General features: G+C 41.9%; 1 protein-coding gene across 2 annotated transcripts in view; it reads right to left on the bottom strand.

Moving 5' to 3' along the window:
* Positions 1-3,422: 3,422 nt before the first annotated feature.
* The window catches only part of EGF (epidermal growth factor), an 88,113-nt gene continuing 72,483 nt past the window's right edge, over positions 3,423-19,052 (bottom strand). The window contains exons 21-24 of one of the 2 annotated variants that reach the window (XM_037897047.2): positions 18,611-18,775; positions 14,751-14,853; positions 10,212-10,314; positions 3,423-6,314 (exon numbers count right to left, since the gene is read on the bottom strand). In XM_037897047.2, the coding sequence (XP_037752975.1) occupies positions 6,088-6,314; positions 10,212-10,314; positions 14,751-14,853; positions 18,611-18,775 (598 nt within the window). In that variant the 3' untranslated portion in view covers positions 3,423-6,087. The remainder of the gene's footprint in view (positions 6,315-10,211; positions 10,315-14,750; positions 14,854-18,610; positions 18,776-19,052) is intronic. The other variant, XM_007054419.3, reaches the window with a different exon arrangement.

Below are 19,052 nucleotides of genomic sequence, written 5' to 3'. Positions count from 1 at the left end.
ACTGACCATTTTAAAATCAAGATTGGATGCTTTTTTTAAAGATTTGCTCTAGGAATTATTTGGGGGAAGTTCTATGGTCTGTGTTATACAGGAGGTCAGACTAGGGGATCAGAATGGTCCCTTCTGGCTTTGGAATGTATGAATTTATATACAAACATTAATGAATTTACTTTCACAACATCGCTGTGAGGTATAATGGACAGGTATGATGGCATTATTATTCTCAACTCAACTCCACATCCCAGTCCCCACCTAAGTTCCCTATGCAGCCGTTTAGGGAACCTGCCCGGTCAGGACCTGCCATTGCTGGGGGAAGGGAGCCCCTCCCTTGGCCCCAACTCACCTCCAGACCTGCCGCAGCCGGGCCTTATTGGAAATTCTGGGAGGCGGGTGGCCCAAACCCAGTCCCGGCCCAGACCTGCTGTGGCCAAGGCACTCCTCCCCCAGCCCAAACCCGTCCCGGACCTGCCACAGCCAGGGGAGGGCACCTATCCCACTGCTCCAGTCCCACAGCTGCTGCGGCAGGGAGAGGTACCTCTCCCCCCTCCCACCCCCAGCCCAGGTGTTGCTGCGGGGGGAGTCCTCTCTCCCTGCTGTAGCCCTGGGGCAGCCTGCACCTCAAATCCCTCATCCACAGCCCCACCTCAGTGCCCGCACCCCCATCCGGAGCCCTCACACCCCTGCCCCAGCCCTGAGCTCCCTCCGACACTCCAAACCCCTTGGCCCCACCCCCACCCCATGAATTTTGTTATGTGCACCAATATGAAGGTGATGTGTCACACATCCCCTCCATATTGCTGCATGGAACACCATTCATTCTGCACATGTGTGGGGAAAATTAGAGGGAACACTGGTCCCCGTCCCCACCTACCCTTCTTGGCTCCACATCTCAGTCCCTCCCACCACAGCTGCAAACCACAGGCCCAGTCTCCTTATACTCCAGCTCCACATAATCGTCCCTCCACTCTTTTCCCCACCCCACCCCCTCCTTGCCACCTCCCCAAGCCCAGTGCCTGAGTATTTGAGTCAGGCTGATTATTACTCCTGCTCCCCACTGCCTGAGAGCACAGGAGATACAGAGTCTCTTTTCTCTCACTGCCTCTCACTTGACAGGCTCCTGACTACCAGGAGCAGCAATGGCAGAGAAAGCCCAGCTCAGTGCCTGAAGCATGTTCAGCGCAGCTAGAACCTTCAGATAATTTAGCCGCCAAACCCCACGGAGTGTCACTACTGAGAATATGCAAGTTTGGCTCAACACATGGGCAATTTTTCACAGTGCAGCAAAAGGGACATCCCTAAAACCAAGCTGACCCCACACCACCAAATTTCAAGTCCCTGCCCCAACGGATGAAAGCAATGCAGCTTCTCGAAGAAAGGGTTGTAGAATATTTGTAACAGGGGGCAAAACAATATGTCCCCCCCCCCCCATCTCATTCTGAAAAGCTACTAAATCACTTTTGCTGAAGTTTTTAGAAAGAAAAAAAATCAGACTGAGGCAGACACCCAGTATGGAAAGTTTAAGCCTGGACTGGTAAAGTTTGGTGAAGGTTTAAGTAAGTAGAAACAGGATCTTATAATAGAAAGTCTCAGGCAACCTTGCCTATAAGTGATACTACCTGCATTGCCTATAATGAATATTCACTCTCTTGTATCAATGGGAGTTTTGCCAATGACTTCAATAAAGACAGGATTATACTCCTAAATGGTTCTCTCCTCCTGCAGAAATCTCTCTGTATCTAATCTTAGTCTCGCTTTTCACTTTTTGTTTTAAAATTCCTCTTTCTAAAGCTTAGCATGATGCATATTAATTTCATCTCATAAAACTCTAAGTTTACCAGTATATTTTTAGGGATCAGTTCTACATCTGCTCCATTTACAGAACTCTCATTATCTTCAATGGGATTTTGACACATGCAGTGGCTGATCAGATAAGAAAAGAGGTGAGCAGGGATATAGCTATGTGACGGTGTTGGAGGGAGCCTTCAATCTTCAGCGCACCCTTGTGGGAAAACCAGATGACACAAGAACTCTGCCTCAGTTTCCCCTCCGTCGTTGGTGGACCAGTTGCCATTTAGCCCATTTGCTGCAACCTCAGCCCTCCAGCCAAGTCACCGGTAGCCTTTTCCTCTCTCAGGGTGCTAAGGAGCCCAATAGATCAAGATGTCAATCACCCTAGGTGAAGGTAATACAATCCTTGGCATCTTCAAGTAACATCTTCGCTTGTTCTAGGCCAGGGGTCGGCAACCTTTCAGAAGTGGTGTGCTGAGTCTTCATTTATTCACTTTAATTTAAGGTTTCACATGCCAGTAAAACATTTTTACGTTTTTAGAAGGTCTTTTTCTATAAGTCTTTAATATATAACTAAACTATTGTTGTATGTAAAGTAAATAAGGTTTTTAAAATGTTTAAGAAACTTCATTTAAAATTAAATTAAAATGCAGAGCCCCCCAGACTGGTGGCCAGGACCTGGGCGGCGGGAATGCCACTGAAAATCAGCTCGCGTGCAGCCTTTGGCACGCGTGCCATAGGTTGCCTACCCCTGTTCTAGGCCTTAATAAACCTCCTTGCTGGGTTAAGCAGGGGCACCCAGACCCACCCATTCCTTTAGATTCCAGGCCAGGAACCACATATAAAGACATTGGCATCAATCTTTCCCAACCCCTTGCTTTTCCACTGGACTACTTCCTACCATGCCCCTCTTGCAGATTGTTCCTTGAGATCACACCCTCTGGTCCTCTCCTCTTGGAGATTGAGCTTCCTGGGTAGCTTCTCACCAGTCTGCAGAGGAAGCGTCCATGTTTAATTAGCTTCTAAGCCTCTCTGGCAGTCACCTGGAACTCCTTCGCTCCTGCTGCCCTCTCCTTCAGGGCCAGACCCAGGGTATAAGTTACCTACTGCAGTTCTCCACTCTCAGTTCTCCCCTATTGGTCTTCCAGTCTTCCTTTACAGGAACTATCCAGTCCCGTTCTCCCCAGCTGGATCTAATCCTTTATTACCTGTCTCCCCTCCAGGTGCCACAAAATGGGCCAATTGGGCTTTCCAGGTCTCCTTAACCATGTTACTGCCAATGTGGGATTTTATACGCCCAGTTCACCAGCTCCCATTAACTTCAATGTAAATCCTAGGCTAACACCTTGGACCACTTTGAAAATGTAGCCTAAGACCATCAGTCATGTTTCCACACATGTAAGTAGAAAAGATCATTTTAGAAACATTCTTGTGTGCATAGAAAGGAGTAAATATTCAGCAGAGTACATGAGGAATTAGTCATGCAGCTTCTCACTGCTTATGAGAGTTGTATAGCTAAAATCCCACATTGCCCATTGAACACTTACTTGATATTCTAGTAAGGCTGGGATCTAATCTTGAGGTATGGAGGATTTACACTAATAAGGATTATCCTTTAAACAGTCAGAGAAGAACCATATCCGTGCATGCTGTACATACACATTAGTTTTTGCAGCTATGGGATACCCGTTTGGATTATTAGTAAATGTGACATGTGTTAAATCTAAGCCATCATTGTGCACTATGTTCTATCAAAACAATGGAAATGCTAGGAATTATTTATTTTATAAATCACAAAGTTTATAAACTTACAAATAAACCAAATATATTATATTTATATATCTGTCTTTTCCTTGTGGTTTTAGCACTAAAAAGCATTTTCTGTTTAGATCTATGTGAGTTGAGGAAACAAACCAGTTAATGTTATAGTCACCAGTACCCCCACTGTAAAAATGTATACTTTTGACTTTCAAAACTCTCCAGTGAAAGCTACCAAATTAGAAATGAGATACTTCATACAAAACTAAGGCAGAAAGACTGTGAAGCATGGATTTGAAACTGTACAATTTTTAAGGCATTTGAAACACTTTTGTTTTAGAGATGGTCCAAACTCAAAATCTGAACAGTTTAAGACAGAGGAAGTTTAGATCCAACCTTCAATCCCGATTCAAGGAAGCACCTAAGTACATGCTTGACTTCAAGCACATGCTTAAATCTCATTGAGGTCAATGGAACCTAAGTATGTGACTAAGTGCTTCGCTGAATCAGGACCTTTTTGTCTGTCTGGCCTCTGTTCTTATACTGAGACAAGCGAAATCACTGTCCTAAACAAATATCCCTGCAAAGTCTTGGGAAGTTTGGGTTCAGATACAAATCCACACTTGGAGACTATGATCCATCTCTACTCTGTTCAAAGTTTAGCTATTTACTTTACAGTCCAATCTACATATTGAGAACTTATGGTTCAGCACAAGGGTTGTCCCCTCTTGTATATTATTTAGTGTTCTAACACTCTTCAAATCACTTCAGTCTAAACAGAGGAGTCCATCTGTTCATGTGAGTAGGTGTAATTGCAATTAATGTTAATGACAGTTACAAACGCATTTGAGTATTTCCAAGCAGAAATGAAACAAATCTAACGCTTATGAACCTTTTATAAAAGATGTGTTTCATAACTTTGCATTGAAAGCACTAGCTCAATTCTCCTATTGCTTACACCAGTGGAGTTACCCAGGTATAAACTGGTGTAAGGGAAAGGAGATTCTGGCCCTGAAACTGCTTAGAGTACTTGCTTTTCCGATCACTACCCAAAACTTAATAAGTGGATGGGAAATATATCCTGCCTTTTTAGCAGAATTCTAAAAAAAGGATTGCAAATATATGTGAATATATTTCATAACATTTTCAGCTATCTAGATTAAGAAATTATAACACTATTAATAGTGATGGGCAACTCAGTGGATATTAGAGATGAGGATCCATAAATAGTGCAGGACAAACCTCAGAAACATTGGAGGTTTGATTCTGATGAGCAAACAGATGCCTGCATGAGAGGGGTGGAGATGCACATGGGAATATTCATATTATAAGTAATATAGCTGATTTGCAAATACTTTAAAAACAATCTCAGCAATTCAAATGAGCTGGATTCAAATAATTTGAAATCATAAGCGACTAAGTGACAACTCTCTAAAAAAACAGAGCTTTACAACTGTTAAGTTTTACAACCTTAGTTTTACTTAGGTATTAAATAATTAGAAGTAAATTGTAGCTGCTTGGATGTCTATGATAAAAATAAATCCTCTTATATGTTTACAATCAATCCCATGGATTTAATGTGGCAGCACAAACAAGCCGGTTTTGTGTACATCAATCCAAACTGGATTTTTTCCTATTTTTTTTATAAAATGTGTGTATTTGATGTGGTAGATGGTTGGAACTCTTTCCATACGCCAGACCCATCCATAATGAGCCAGATTTCACTCTCAGTCACATGAATATAAAGTGAGAATAACTCCAGTGCATTTATACTGAGAAGAATCTGGCCCATTGTCTCACCCCAGGAACAAAACATTTCATGATCTGAAGGGACTTTGAAGATTTTAGATAGAAAGATTTATAAATGACATAACTTTCCCCAGAGGCTACATCTCCCTTGCTGGATATAATTGATGCTCATTTACACAAAAATTCTTATGGTCCAGCTAAATCTTAAAAGTATAGAATCTCAATTTGCTCTCACTTACATAAGTCTCTATGAGGAATAACTCCACCAAAGTCAAAGGAGGTACCCTGGTATAAAACTAGCATAGGGGAGAGGATCATCCAGCCTACAGTGTCCCTGAGTAGTATTTTAATGAAGAAACCATTTTATCTGATTCTACTGCATCATCTTAGTTTACAGAATTGCAGTAAATTTCTCCATATGGTCATCCTGGTTACCGTTACCTACTTTGTTTTCATGACTTCTGAATGTATATGATGAAAGCAAACACCCAAAAATAACAATAAAATCATTCAGAAGATGTTTGTTTCTAATGGTCACCACCTGGGGTGAGTTCTCATCCAGTGTCCTTTTACCTGCAAAGTACTGTAATTCGTAGGACCTTTACAGGATATTAAAAATGTAATAGAATATTTAGCACTGGTCTAGTCATCACAGCAATGCTTCCAAGCAGAGATGATAAGGAAAGACTGGCAAGGTATTTTTTTTAATGTACAGTTTAAAGAAAAAATATTGCTGCACTTTGTAAGTTTCAGTTCCATACTACCCCAGCTTCAGCTCAGTTCTCGGACCCTTTAATCAGGCTGCATTAACAGGCTGGATGGTGCTGGGGAGTGAAGGTCACTTTCCAACATGGCAATGGGGCTGATGCTCCGCTGAAGCTGGTGAGGGCTCCTCTCTGCTTCACCAAGCTGAGGCTTCCTACCATTGAGAAAATGTTGCCGGCAGCCTTGCTGTCTCTCCTCTTCCGCTAGCATCTGTGCTGCTTTGTTGTTTGTTGCAGGCTGAGGCTGTGCATATGCTGGAAGAAATGGATAAATATTACTCAGAGCCATCTGAGAACACGGATAGCAACTAGCAAGAAAATTCATAACAGAACAGAACAGCAGCCATACTGAGTCAGACCACTAGTCCATCTAGCCCAGTATGCTTTCTCCAAAAGTACCAGAGCTTCAGAGGGAGTGTACAGAACAGGGCAATTTTTGAGAGATCCAGCCCTGTCTTCCTCTCCCAACTTCTGCCAGTCAGAGGTTTAGGGTTGCCCTAAACATGGGGTTACTTACATCCCTGACCATCCTGGCTAATAGCCATTGATGTATCTATCCTCCATAAACTTATCGAGCTCTTTTTTGAACCCAGTTATACTTTTGGACTCCACATCCTATGGCAATGGGTTCCACAGGTTAATTGTGCATTTTGTGAAATAGTATTTCCTCTTGTCTGTATTAAACCTGCTGCTTATTAATTTCATTGTTTGTTTTTTGTATCATGGGAAAGGATAAACAACTATTTTCTATTCACTTTTTTCCACACCATTCATGATTTTATAGACCTCTATCATATCCCCTTTAATGGTTTCTTTTCTAAGCTGAACAGCCCTAATCATTTTAGTCTCTCCTTTTATGGAAGTCGTTCCTTACCCTTGATCATCTTTGTTGAACCTTTTCCAGTTCCATTATATCCTTTTTGAGATAGGGCAACCAGAACTGGACACAGTATTCAAGGTGTGGGCACACCATGGAATTATATAGTGGCATTCTGACACTTTCTGTTTTATTATCTGTCCCTCTTCCAATAGTTCCTAACATTCTGTTAGCGTTTTTGACTGCTGCTGCACACTGAACTGAAGGTTTCAGAGAACTATCCACAATGATTCCAAGAGCTCTTTCTTGAGTGCTAGCAGCTTATTTAGAACCCATCATTAGTTGGGATTAGATTTTCCCAGTGTGCATTACTTTGCACTTATCAATGCTGAATTTCATCCGCCATTTTGTTGTCCAGTCACTCAGTTTTGTCAGATCACTTTGTAACTCTTCACAGTCTGCCTGGGACTTAACTATCCTGAATAACTCATGGGAACCTTGAGAGGGAGTGGATGTGAAACAAACAAAACTGGAAATGTATCATTACGAATAAAACCCTATGGTAAAAGAACATTAAAGGTTCCAGAGGAAAGCATTCAGAAGTGAGGAAAAAGCTTGAGATTTTAAGAAACAATTTTTCAAAGACTTATAACTTGGCCAGATTCCTGCTATAAAGCATTGAAATATGAGCACTTCAAGGAAATGGTGAAAGAATTCCTTTTCACATGAGCAAAACAACACACAACCTTAAGGTAGGCAGCTGCCATGGAGAATTTCAGCCCAAATAGTTAAAGTTGGACAAAGTTATAAGCAGCCGAGAACAGGGTCTTATAATGGAAAGTGTCAGGCATCCTTGCCTATAGGCGATACTGCTAGCTGTGCCTATAATAATGGATGGTACTACTCTGTTCCCATCTTGTAGGCTGACCAGATGTCCCGATTTTAGAGAGACAGTCCCAGTATTTGGGGCTTTGTCTTACATAGACACCTATGACCCCCCACACACTCCTTGTCCTGATTTTTCACATCTGCTATCTGGTCACCCTGCCATAGAGAGTCCTTCATCTAAGCTTATCAGAGCAACTTAAAAAGTTGGATAAGCATTTAAGTATTATTCTCATTTATAGATGGAGAAACTGAGTTAGAGAAATCAAAGGGTAAATTCACCTTGTCCATGCGCAGCCTGAATAAATAAGCTTTGTACAATTAATTGAAGAAGGATTAAGGGTGGAATTCACCACCCATCGGTGCATTATGTAGGGCAGCTCTGCAGTCCTTCTTCAGCCAATACTCCAACAAAGGATCTGAACGTGGGGCTGTCAGCTCTGCACACATCTTCCTTACGTGTTTGTGGCCACAATATGCATATAGCCTTGGGCCCCCTTCACCATGACACTGCTCCTCCTCCATCCCACCCCCAGTTGACCCACTCCCACAATAGCCATGTGGAAGCCCATCTCCACTTCACTCTCAATATGACTGCTCAACAACTAACCTTCCAGACACAGAAGCATGGCAGTTTAACTGGACTGGGGGTGTCTGCTATCCCTGTTAGCATAGGGGTGAACTTTACCCTAAATAAATTGATCAAGGGCTCTCATCAAATAGGAGGCCATGTTGGGAACAGAACCCTGGTGCCATAGTTCCCAGTCTCCTGTTCTACCACTAGAATCCCCACCTCTCACAACATTCGTGCTTTGGAAAATCGGAGGATTTAAAAATGCTAGTCTGGTCAGGCTCTTTGGAAAATCTCTCTAGGTGTCTATCTGCATTTTTAGGTGTCTAAATACCTTTGCAAATCTGGCCCTGTGTGTTTATAAATTGTTGCAGAGAGAATTTGGTTCCCTGATAATTGCTGTAGACATGAGTTAGATATGAGCACTGAGAGGACTGGTTCAGTACATGGAGCCTTTCCTCCATCAGTTGCCAGTTCAAATCCAGCCCTGGTCAGCTGTCAATGAATCCAGCTGACAGCTGAAAGGCAGCATGCTCTAAATGAAAAAGCACAAGCGTCAGGAACTCCTGGGTTCCATGCCAGGACTGCCGCTGATTTAGTGTATCTTTTCCAAGGTCAGACTTCCCCCATCTGTACAACGCAGATAACGCCTGGTTGCTTGCATTACAGGGGTGTTGCAAGGAGGCTTCAAAAGTTAATGTTTGTACAGTGCTTTGAACATAAAGTGCTAAATAAATACAAACACAGTGCTATTATTCTCAGAATCTGATGGCTGGTTATTCGGATGTCTGCGCGAAAGTACTGGTCTCTGCCCAGCTCCTAATGGATAATGTGTGCACACATCACAAAATCACCAGCACTGGCACTAAACAGACCATGTGATGTGTGTTAGCAGGGGTCAAGGACTGAGTGGGCATTATGCAGTGAGGTAAGTGATGCTTACTCAGTGCCAAGTGGCCTTAAACTGGCCCCAGATTCGCATGGGGGCCCCCTTTGTAAGTTGTCTCCTAGACCAGCTACCCCCTGCTCCTGATGTAAGGGGCAGGAGGGAGCATGTCAAGGGTGGGCTAAGGTCATAGGGGCATGGCAGAGCTGAGCTCCACTTATGGCTGATACTCTATTGGTGTTAAGGACTTTGTGCCAGGGCTATGCCCTGAAATCAAGACACCTCTACCAGCTCCCTGGCACCTGCTGCCCTCCAATATGGTGGAGAATCAGGGCCAGGGAATGCAAATGGACATTAAGAGTTCAATATTCAGTGCAGCTTTCGACTCCTTAATCTAAATGTAAATGTCATTAATCCCAGCTGAATAACACAAAGTCATTGGGAGAGACTCAGTGACATAAACAAAGAAATACAGCTTTTGTGAAAAAAAGAACAAAGTTCTCAGTGTGTTTATGAGTAAAATTATCACATCTGCTCAGGCTCACTACCCACTAGAGGAGCAGTATTTTTGGCTCAAGGAGCACATCTAGGCTCCTTACTTCCTCATTATTCTCCTGGCAGAACTGACTACTGCATTTCAGGATGTGGCTCACTTATGCCTTGTCTTTGAATTGCCACTATAGGCTGGAACTGTTTACACTGTAACTAGCAATTTACCTCTATCTCAAGCAAGAAGATCCTTCTTAAACATCAACAAACGAGATCTCTGCAAGATGAAGACTGCACTTGTACATCAGTACCCCAAGCTGTCTGTGAAGCTGTCGGATTGTAATGCTGCCTCCTCGCTAAGGGGCCAGGAATGACCTCTTTTGTGCATACTGTTATATTGTAACTCTGAGGGACTGCTGTATACAAGGACACACTCTGCTGCGAAAGCTGTTAGATTTTTTCCAAGTAAAGCTGCTGCCAAAGATTAAAGAAAACCCTACTCACCGGACTCCGAAGAGCAGGAGTGACCGCGATCTGACGTCTCACAGTCCCTTAGATCGACATCTCTGCGTTCCCTGTGACCGTTTCGTGCCATCACAACAATGAACTGGAAAACATATACAAATCTAGTAGACAGTCTATTGTTCTTTGCAGAGTAACATACAGTGAGCCACACTCATAAGGGGAGGGATCGCTCAGTGGTTTGAACCTTGGCCTGCTAAACCCAGGGTTGTGAGTTCAATCCTTGAGGGGGCCCTTTAGGGGATCTGGGGCAAAAACTGGGGATTGGTCCTGCTTTGAGCAGGGGGGTTGGACTAGATGACCTCGTGAGGCCCCTTCCAACCCTGAGAGTCTGTGATTCTAAACAGTAGCCATTGTGCTGCACGGGCAGCATGCTCAGCCCACCGGGTAGAGCAAAGTGCCTAATGTCCTCCAGCACCAGTCCCTTCTCTCCAGCTAATTAGGTTGCTAAACTGAAAGCACACCTGTTAAGTCTCCCAGTTTCCCTGGAAGTGTCTGCTCCTAGGTTCCTGAGCACATTTTCAATGAGCCTTTTGGGAACCTAGGAGAAGGCATCTGAAATCAGCCCACAGGCTCTGCCCTGTCCCAGGGACTTGGGGCCTAACTCCCCTTGATTTCCAAGCAGGGCACCTCAGCACTTTTGTAAATCTCCAGATGTCTATCTGCAACTTTAAGCACCTACATACCTGTAAAAATCTGCCCCCTACTCTTCCCTTCTCTTTAGGGAGTGAGTCACCAGCTGCTCAGCAGCACAGAGAGCCAGGTCTGCAGGCAATGGCCACTAGGCAGCAGCTCAGAACAGGAGAGAGAGGAAATCCTCCAGAGCGGGTGAGGAAGAAAGCATGATTGTGACCTCCTAGTTCCCAGCACATACTCCATGGGAATAAGGGAGAAGGAGACCTTGCCCCTTCTGGAGGTTAGGAGACAAGAGTAATTCTGCCCCAAGGGAGATGGGGAAATTCAACAGAGCAGTGTGAGGGAAGAACCAGAAAGAACAGAGTGAAAAGGCGTGGGAGACAGAGATAAAGGGGAATGGAGAAACTGGCTGTGAGGGATAGCTAAAAAGAGGGGAGGGAAATGGAAGAGGGATGTTCAGAGATGGGAGCCAGAGGGAAGGTAAGGAGGGAGAAATTAGAGCAATATTTGATGTTGGCCTGGGGGGCATTGATTCCCATGCAAAAAATCTCCAGACCTACAGCTGTAACAGGCATCTGGTGGACTCTGCATTATGTTGCAGATATTTGAAAGGCTGCTTCAAAGTAGAGCTAAACTTGCTGGATTACAGGTCTCAGAATAAACTAAACCCAGAATAGGCTCGTCCAACAGTTTGCCAAGGATCCCACACCTCCTGAGTGAACCTGGCCTGGTTTATGAGATTGCCTACAAAAAAAACTCTGCAAAATACACAGCTTAATGTGGGTTTGACAAAAACATGGTGAAAACTGACAGTTTCAATTGAGTTTTATTTTGTGTTTATTTGAATCTGAAAGTCTATATGAAACTCAAGGTTGTGAACCCCCTTAGTGTGAAAGTGAAGGAATTGTTGGCATAAACCCCACATGCAGCAAACTGCCATGTTTTGCACAACGCTAGTTGCAACCATTCTCCCTCAGCTGGAAGGGTGGCAGCAGAGAGAGGACATTGGCATAGGGTGCGGGAGTAACTGAACCATTTTACCCAAGCAGTTCCAGTAACTGACGCCATGGCAATTGATTGCAGCTGGTGGGAAACGTTAGACCCCTTGCATGCATGTGGGCTCCACATCAACTCCACATATTTCACAGCTGGGGGTGTGCGGGTGGGCCCAAATAGGGACAAGGCATGGAAGCTGCCTTGCACCTGGCCCAGAGATCAGAGAGCAGATTCCATTCCCCCAAATCCTCTTTTAGCTACACAAACACTGCTTACTGGGACCATTTACCAGGAAAGGGGTGAATTTCATTAACAGTTTACAGCTCCAGATAGCATCAGTAGCATTATTTATTACATGTATTCTCATAGCATATGATCCACCCACTATTTAAGTAAGTCATTATTAAATAATATTATTAACCATTTACACTTTGGTAGCACCCAAAGACCCTAACCAGGATTGGTGCCATATTGTGCTGGGAGCAATAAAGGCACAGCTGAAGAGACAGTCTCTGCCCCAGAAAGTAACTGAATTTTCTTTTTAAATAAAATCCACAAAGCTTATAATTCCGAGTGAATAGTAGGAGTGGATTACTGTCCAATGCTTTTCTTGGCAATAATGCTGTTCCCATGCCAAGTATGTGTGAAGATGCCATGGTACTTAATCCTCATGGCTACATCATCATTGAGCAAATTAAATGCATGATGCAAAAGTAATCTACTACTTCTAAGAGAAAGTAATAGTAGTGGGGCAGTGATTACTTGCTGAGCCAGTAACAAGTCATTTGAAATTAATTACTTTATTAAATATATTTTTACAACCCCCAGCAGAAGAACGTAGGTGGTGAAATTCATCACTAGAATGTATATTAGGCAGGTCGGGTTTGTTTCTGTTGACTCAGTTCATTGTTTAGCTGTTTAATTACCCCCATACTCAATGCAAACGTCATCAGCAGTTGATATTAGCTGCAGGGACAGATGCTGGTGAGGGCTGTGCTGATCAGCCGGAGGTCACCTAATACACAGGCTTTTCTCGATCCAAGCCAACAGGCTTTTCTCGATTCCAACAAATGTTTCTGATTTCCCAAACATCAGCTACTTTGCAAACTGTGTTTTTCTTCTCTGCCCATGAACAAATGCCAGCATGGCTCAGATTCATCGCATTTGCTATCTGATACCTGCAGGAACAAAGTGCCGACTGGCTCAGCAACTGAAACGCTGGTAATAAAAGGTCCACAGGAGCACGAGGCCTCACCAGCTAAAGAATTATTTCACGCTGCAACCATGGTCAAGTCAATTCAACATGCCTTGCATATGTTTAACCGCACGTTTCGGTGGCCACCCACTTGCAAACACAGCCTTCAATCCAGTCCATTTGCAAAATGTCATTTTACTGTTGCTTAAAACAATCTTCAGAGCAGATACATGTTACATGCTATTTAAAATCTTCCAGCCCCTCACAGGTATTAATTTACAAACAAACCTGGCAAGGCCTGTAAATGGAATCGCTCTGGACTCGGAGACTTGGTGCAATAGTTTCAAGATAGGAACTTTTTATTCAAGATCAAATCTAGAATTAAACCTAATATCTCAATTATTTAAAAAACAAAACAAAAAACATTTAGGGCCTGAGCCTCTTTTACACTAAGGCCTGGTCTATACACAGTTTTTGTAATGGTATAACTATGTAGGTAAGGGATGTGAGTTTTTTTTTAACTGAAATAGTTATACTGATACAACTTGTAATGTGGACACAGTTATACTGCAATACAGCTACCTTATATTGGTCTAGCTTATTGCCTTTCCCATACAAGAATAAATTATTCTACTATATAAGTGCTGAATCCACATTGCACAGAGGTGGGAGACAGGGGGGCAATGTACTGCTTTAATTATACTGGAAAGCTGTATAACTTGTGTGTGTAGATAAGGCTTTAGGCCACTTTACACTACCCTGGCAGTGAAAAGCAGTCTTAAAGCAAATGTCAGTGTATCCATATTTGCAAAGTGTGTAATTTAGGACCACTTTAAGGTTCGGTTACTGTGTCAGAGCAGTATAAAATAGCCTTAGTGTAAATGAAAATCAAGCCCATAATGACAGGTTTCAGAGTAGCAGCCTTGTTAGTCTGTATCCGCAAAAAGAAAACAAGTACTTGTGGCACCTTAGAGGCTAACAAATTTATCTGAGCATAAGCTTTCGTGAGCTACAGCTCACTTCCAATGAAAGCTCATGAAAGCTTATGCTCAAATAAATTTGTTAGTCTCTAAGGTGCCGTAAGCCCATAATGTAGATTTTGTGGGGCCAAATTATCTCTATTACACTGGTGCAACCCCAGTGACTTCAACAGACTTGGACAAGTCTGACCATGAGGAGAATTTGACCCTCTGCATCAAGAAAAAATGGCTAAAAGAATATTTTATATTCGCTCACGCCCAAGCTGCCATAATAGATTGGATGTTTGTCTTTTCAAGCCTGCTTCTGATACAAAGGTATTTAACTGCATCAAACCCAAATATAAAGTTCGACATCTCGCCCAGCATGCAGAATACTTGGCTTCCAAGAAAACTTTTACAGGGAGGGCATACTTTCCTGTGAAAATAACTCAGTGATATGCCATGTCATCACTTTGCCATTTCCTTAATTTAGAACACAGCTCCAACTGTTGTGTTCAAAGCTAACAATAACACCGGCTAATGGTTGCAATACATTCAGGCAGCTGTGAACTTTGCGGGATAACAATGAGGTAAGATGAACTACGGTTCACAGCAAAGTATTTGATGACTCTAGCAGTTATTTAATATAGTTAAGATGAGAATTATTTGATGGATAATCTCAAGTGGATCCCTAATACCCTTTGATCCTTCCTACTTCCATATTAATATAGTTACCCGAGGCTTATTGCTAGTAGGTGTCACGTTCTCACTGTCGGCACTGCTCCTGGCATTTCTTATCGCTTCTGCGTATGGATTCTTCTTATAGAAGTTCTGACTTCTGCAACAGAACAAAAGCCCCGACAAATTAACTGTCACCGGGAGGAACAGATGCCATTTTACTTTTACGTTTTATTTTATTGGCGAAGGGTAATATTTTGCTAATACTGACAAATGAGTGGATGTATTTTGTTTTCTTTCATACAGACCAATTAGTACATTACTACTAATTACAGATGTGTGGTTAAAAAGTCCTGACTTGACAAAAGTGGAATGGTTCAAACAGTAGTAGGTACAGTAATAAAATGTTTGTGACAATGTGCCTTCAGTATCATGTAGTTTATAAAAATAACAAGGATTTGGGAGGGAATAGTAAACAAATATAAGATTGTTTATTATTGTAATATTTGTTTATTTACAAATTTGGCTTTTTCCCTCTTTATTAAAAGGCCAGATACTCAGGGCTACGCATGCACAAATGCTATGACCGTGTGTCCAGTCACTGTAATTGTGTGTGCAAGTCAGGGAAGTAAATATGCATGCATTCTTGCATGCTTATTTGAGCGTATACAATTCTGAAAATCCAGCCCTCCTTTTTATTCATTGTTTTTCATGAATGACATCAACAAAAGTTCAGAAAATCATATAGTAAATATTACTAATAATCTAGAGTACTCAAAATTCTAAGAACTAAAACATTTTCTGGAGTAAGTCTACCAGAGATAGTTATATAAGAGGAAAACTGTTTAGTTCTGAAAAAAGCCAATAATATTATTAAGAGGAGAAAAAAAGATACAAGTAATCAGATCTAAGTGGTCAATTTCACAATTCAAACGCACTATTTTAGCAGTTGAACAATGATCACTGTAGTATAAGACTGAAAATGACTATGACTCCCATTTCGGAAAAGCATCCCTATTGAGGAAGAGTTTGAACACCTACTTCATTTTAAGCGGTTAAATGCTTAAGTGGTTTCCTGAATTGGGATCACAGACAGAATACATTTACTAGAAAACACAAACAGCTTTTCTCCTGATAAACGTTAACTAGAGTAGTTAATACTTTGGCTATCATCCATGCTCTCTCCTAAACTTAACTTGGGAGATATCTCCAGATTAATTCTAGTGGAAACCGAGTTACTGCATCTGATAAGCTCTACTTTTAATGCCAGTTACCAATTGATCTTTATTAGATTAAATGAAAATTTTCCTCTTTATTTCACCTTTCTTTTACATGTTAATTAGCTATTTGTATCATGCCCATAACTATCATATTTTGTCACATGTATAGAAATTAAATACAAACCAAAAATTGTCTTCTGGTGGAGATAAGTCAGACCCATCCACACCATAGATAGTAAGTACCTCCCTGTAGCTACTGACCCTAGAAACTAAACGTGAGACTAAGAGGAGGTGTCCTTCACTGCATCCTGCACCCTAGGCTCTGATGTATCGCTGGAGAAAGTTAATTCCAAAGCCAAGGACTCTCCCCCAAGAGTGATAGACTCCAAGAGGATCAAATGTAGAAAAATCCCCCTGACAGGGGACAGGATGGAAGAGAGATAGTATTTCATGAAGCCACATGTGAACCACTTGGCACTCTACGGACAACTGTCAAAGGGAGCTAGTGCCTGACAGTTCCAGAAGTGACTCAGGCCCACAGCAAAACTCACACACAGGAACTATGTGCTCACAAAGCCTATCCCAGTTAAAAGGATTGTTTGAATTCCATTGTTCATTTTTTAAGCATACAGAACAACACATGCTAGAACAACTAGGCAGGTTTGAGGATCTCCATGTGTAACTTTGAGAACAATTTGAAGAGGCAGTGACACCAGTTGACTGAGCATGATCTTGGAACCAGGAACTTCTCAATTCTAATCCCAGCTGTGCCACTGACTTGCCCTGTGACCTTGGGCAAGTCACTTTTTCTCACCTGTAAAATAGGGATATTAATACCTCCCTGCTTCAAAGAAGTGACATGAGGCTTATCCAGCTGCAGCACTATAAAAATGTAAGGTGCTAAATATTAACAACAGTAATTCTGTTTTATTTGACCATATCCACTAAACAAATTGACACAGTGCATCAATTCTTTTGCCTTCTACATTATAAATTTTGAAAGTGAATAAACATAGTTTTCCTTAGATTCTTGCAATTATAAAGAGATACGAGTTTGTGTTTTATGGGGGGAGAGTACGACTATTACCAATCTGTTCATGGAATGTAATCAGTGTTTCAAAATATACTCAGCTACAAGAAAAAACAAAACAGCAATTTCAATCGAAATATTGGTTTCTAGGCTCCACTTAAATAGGGATTTTAGATCAGTAGTTTCATTTTGATCTAGTTGGGCTAGTAATAGCTGTAGTACAAAGCCAGTCAAGCATGTAACTGAAAACTTGCTCTTGAGGTAAACAGTTATATTGATCAAAACCATCTGATAAAGAAGAAAAGTAAATCAGGGCAAAATGACAAAGATTTTGTTTTTAACAGAGTGCAGCTACGAAAGAAAAGGAAAAAAAGGGAAAAAAATATACTGTATCAGTGAATATCCCTGCACCTTCAAGCCATCTGTATTTTTCACTTTGTTAAAATGACAGCTTCAATTAAAGACACAGAGTTAAGAAACCCTATCTCTGTACATTTATTCTATATACATAATTCAGCTGACTTGTCTTTGAATCCCAAATCATGAAAACAGGCCAACCTGCAATTAGGTTTAAATCCAGGACTCTAAAATCAGTCAATAGAACATAAGAAATATGGCAGCACTTCCAGTTCTTTGGTCTAATATACTATGAATAATTAAATAAGAAAAAAATTACGTTAACTTCAATGGCTATTTGTGTTTAATGGACTCTGATCTTAAAAAACATACACACGCATACATACACCCACACACACTAGTGGCAGGTTTATTTCCTTCTTTTTGATCTACGCAGGAGGAGCGTGTCTTGATTTGGCTGCTGGGTATTTTGCTCCAAGTACAAACTATAAGATTGTACTATAGCCTCCGAGAACAGTTGGGTGATGAGGTCCTTAAATACAGATACAGGTATTTGCATGAGAATTTCCTTTCCTAGAGTTTGATCCTGCTTTCTCAGCTCCCGGTGACACCCTGGCAAGTTGGGGGCTGCAATATATTGTAAGACTGAGACCCTCTGTCATCTATAGGAACAGTTTGTTTATAAATAACATGTTGATTATAGGGCATTTTCCCACCAAAAGGCAGCCCATCCCTGTGCAATCCCTAAGAGGCATTAGAGATTGATGGAAGAACTTTCCCAACAGAGACACCGTAGAAGACACATCCCTGTTGCTGATGCTTCCAGTACCTGATCTTCCCAGGCCAAGAAAATTCTCAGGCACAGCCCACTCCCCCCCAGCCCCCGCCCCGCAACCTCACAGGATGGCTATCACAGAAAAGGCAAAGCCCTACCAATTGCTTTGCAGCTCTGGGGTACCGAAGAGAAACCCTAGGGGGAAAATATGCATTATAGGGCATGCGTCTGAACTTCCTCGTCAATACAAATTATGGATCGTCTTCAAACCTAATAGGGTCTATTCTTCTTCTCCCTCAACACATGTAACTCTCATTAATGTCAATGTGTGTACTGCAAACAAGGGAGTGGAGCTCAGATGGATTGTGAATAATTCATAGGATAAATTACCGAAAAGAAAAAAAGAGCAAAATACATGTGGGGCCAGATCCTCAGCTGCTGTAAACTGGCATAGCCCCTATACTTCACCCTTAGTTATGCAAAAACTGCTTGGTACCTCAGAGTTGTGTTGTAAATTTGTGATTGAAAGTTTTACCTGTAACAGTAAGCAGCAAGAGATCCCAGGAGGAGCAGCAGGATCAGCACAACTATACAAACTGCAATTGTGATGTTCCGCTTCTTCATTTGCTCCACATGCTGCTGTTCCCACCATTCCAAGTCGCTGAACTGACAGCGCTCCCCCACGTAACCAGTCACACAGCTATCAAAAAAGCAAATGAGCACACACAGTAACCAATGATGGAAAAGAAAAATGTCACTGTTTGAATCACCTTTGGTGTTGCTTCATCAAGTGCATCCCTTATGGAAGAGTCTTGTAAAGTTTAACAGGGATTAAATAAACCAAGAGGGTTTTACAGAAATTTCTCTAACCACCATTTAATAGCGAGATGTTATTTATAGAAACATCTTACAGAATTTTATAATAGGGATCTAATTCCTTATTCAATTCTATGAGGTGGTGAAAAAATTATAAAAAA

The sequence above is a fragment of the Chelonia mydas genome, chromosome 4, assembly GCF_015237465.2.
Source record: "Chelonia mydas isolate rCheMyd1 chromosome 4, rCheMyd1.pri.v2, whole genome shotgun sequence".
Classification (NCBI taxonomy): Eukaryota; Metazoa; Chordata; order Testudines; family Cheloniidae; genus Chelonia; species Chelonia mydas.
This window is presented reverse-complemented; position numbering and strand designations above follow the sequence as displayed.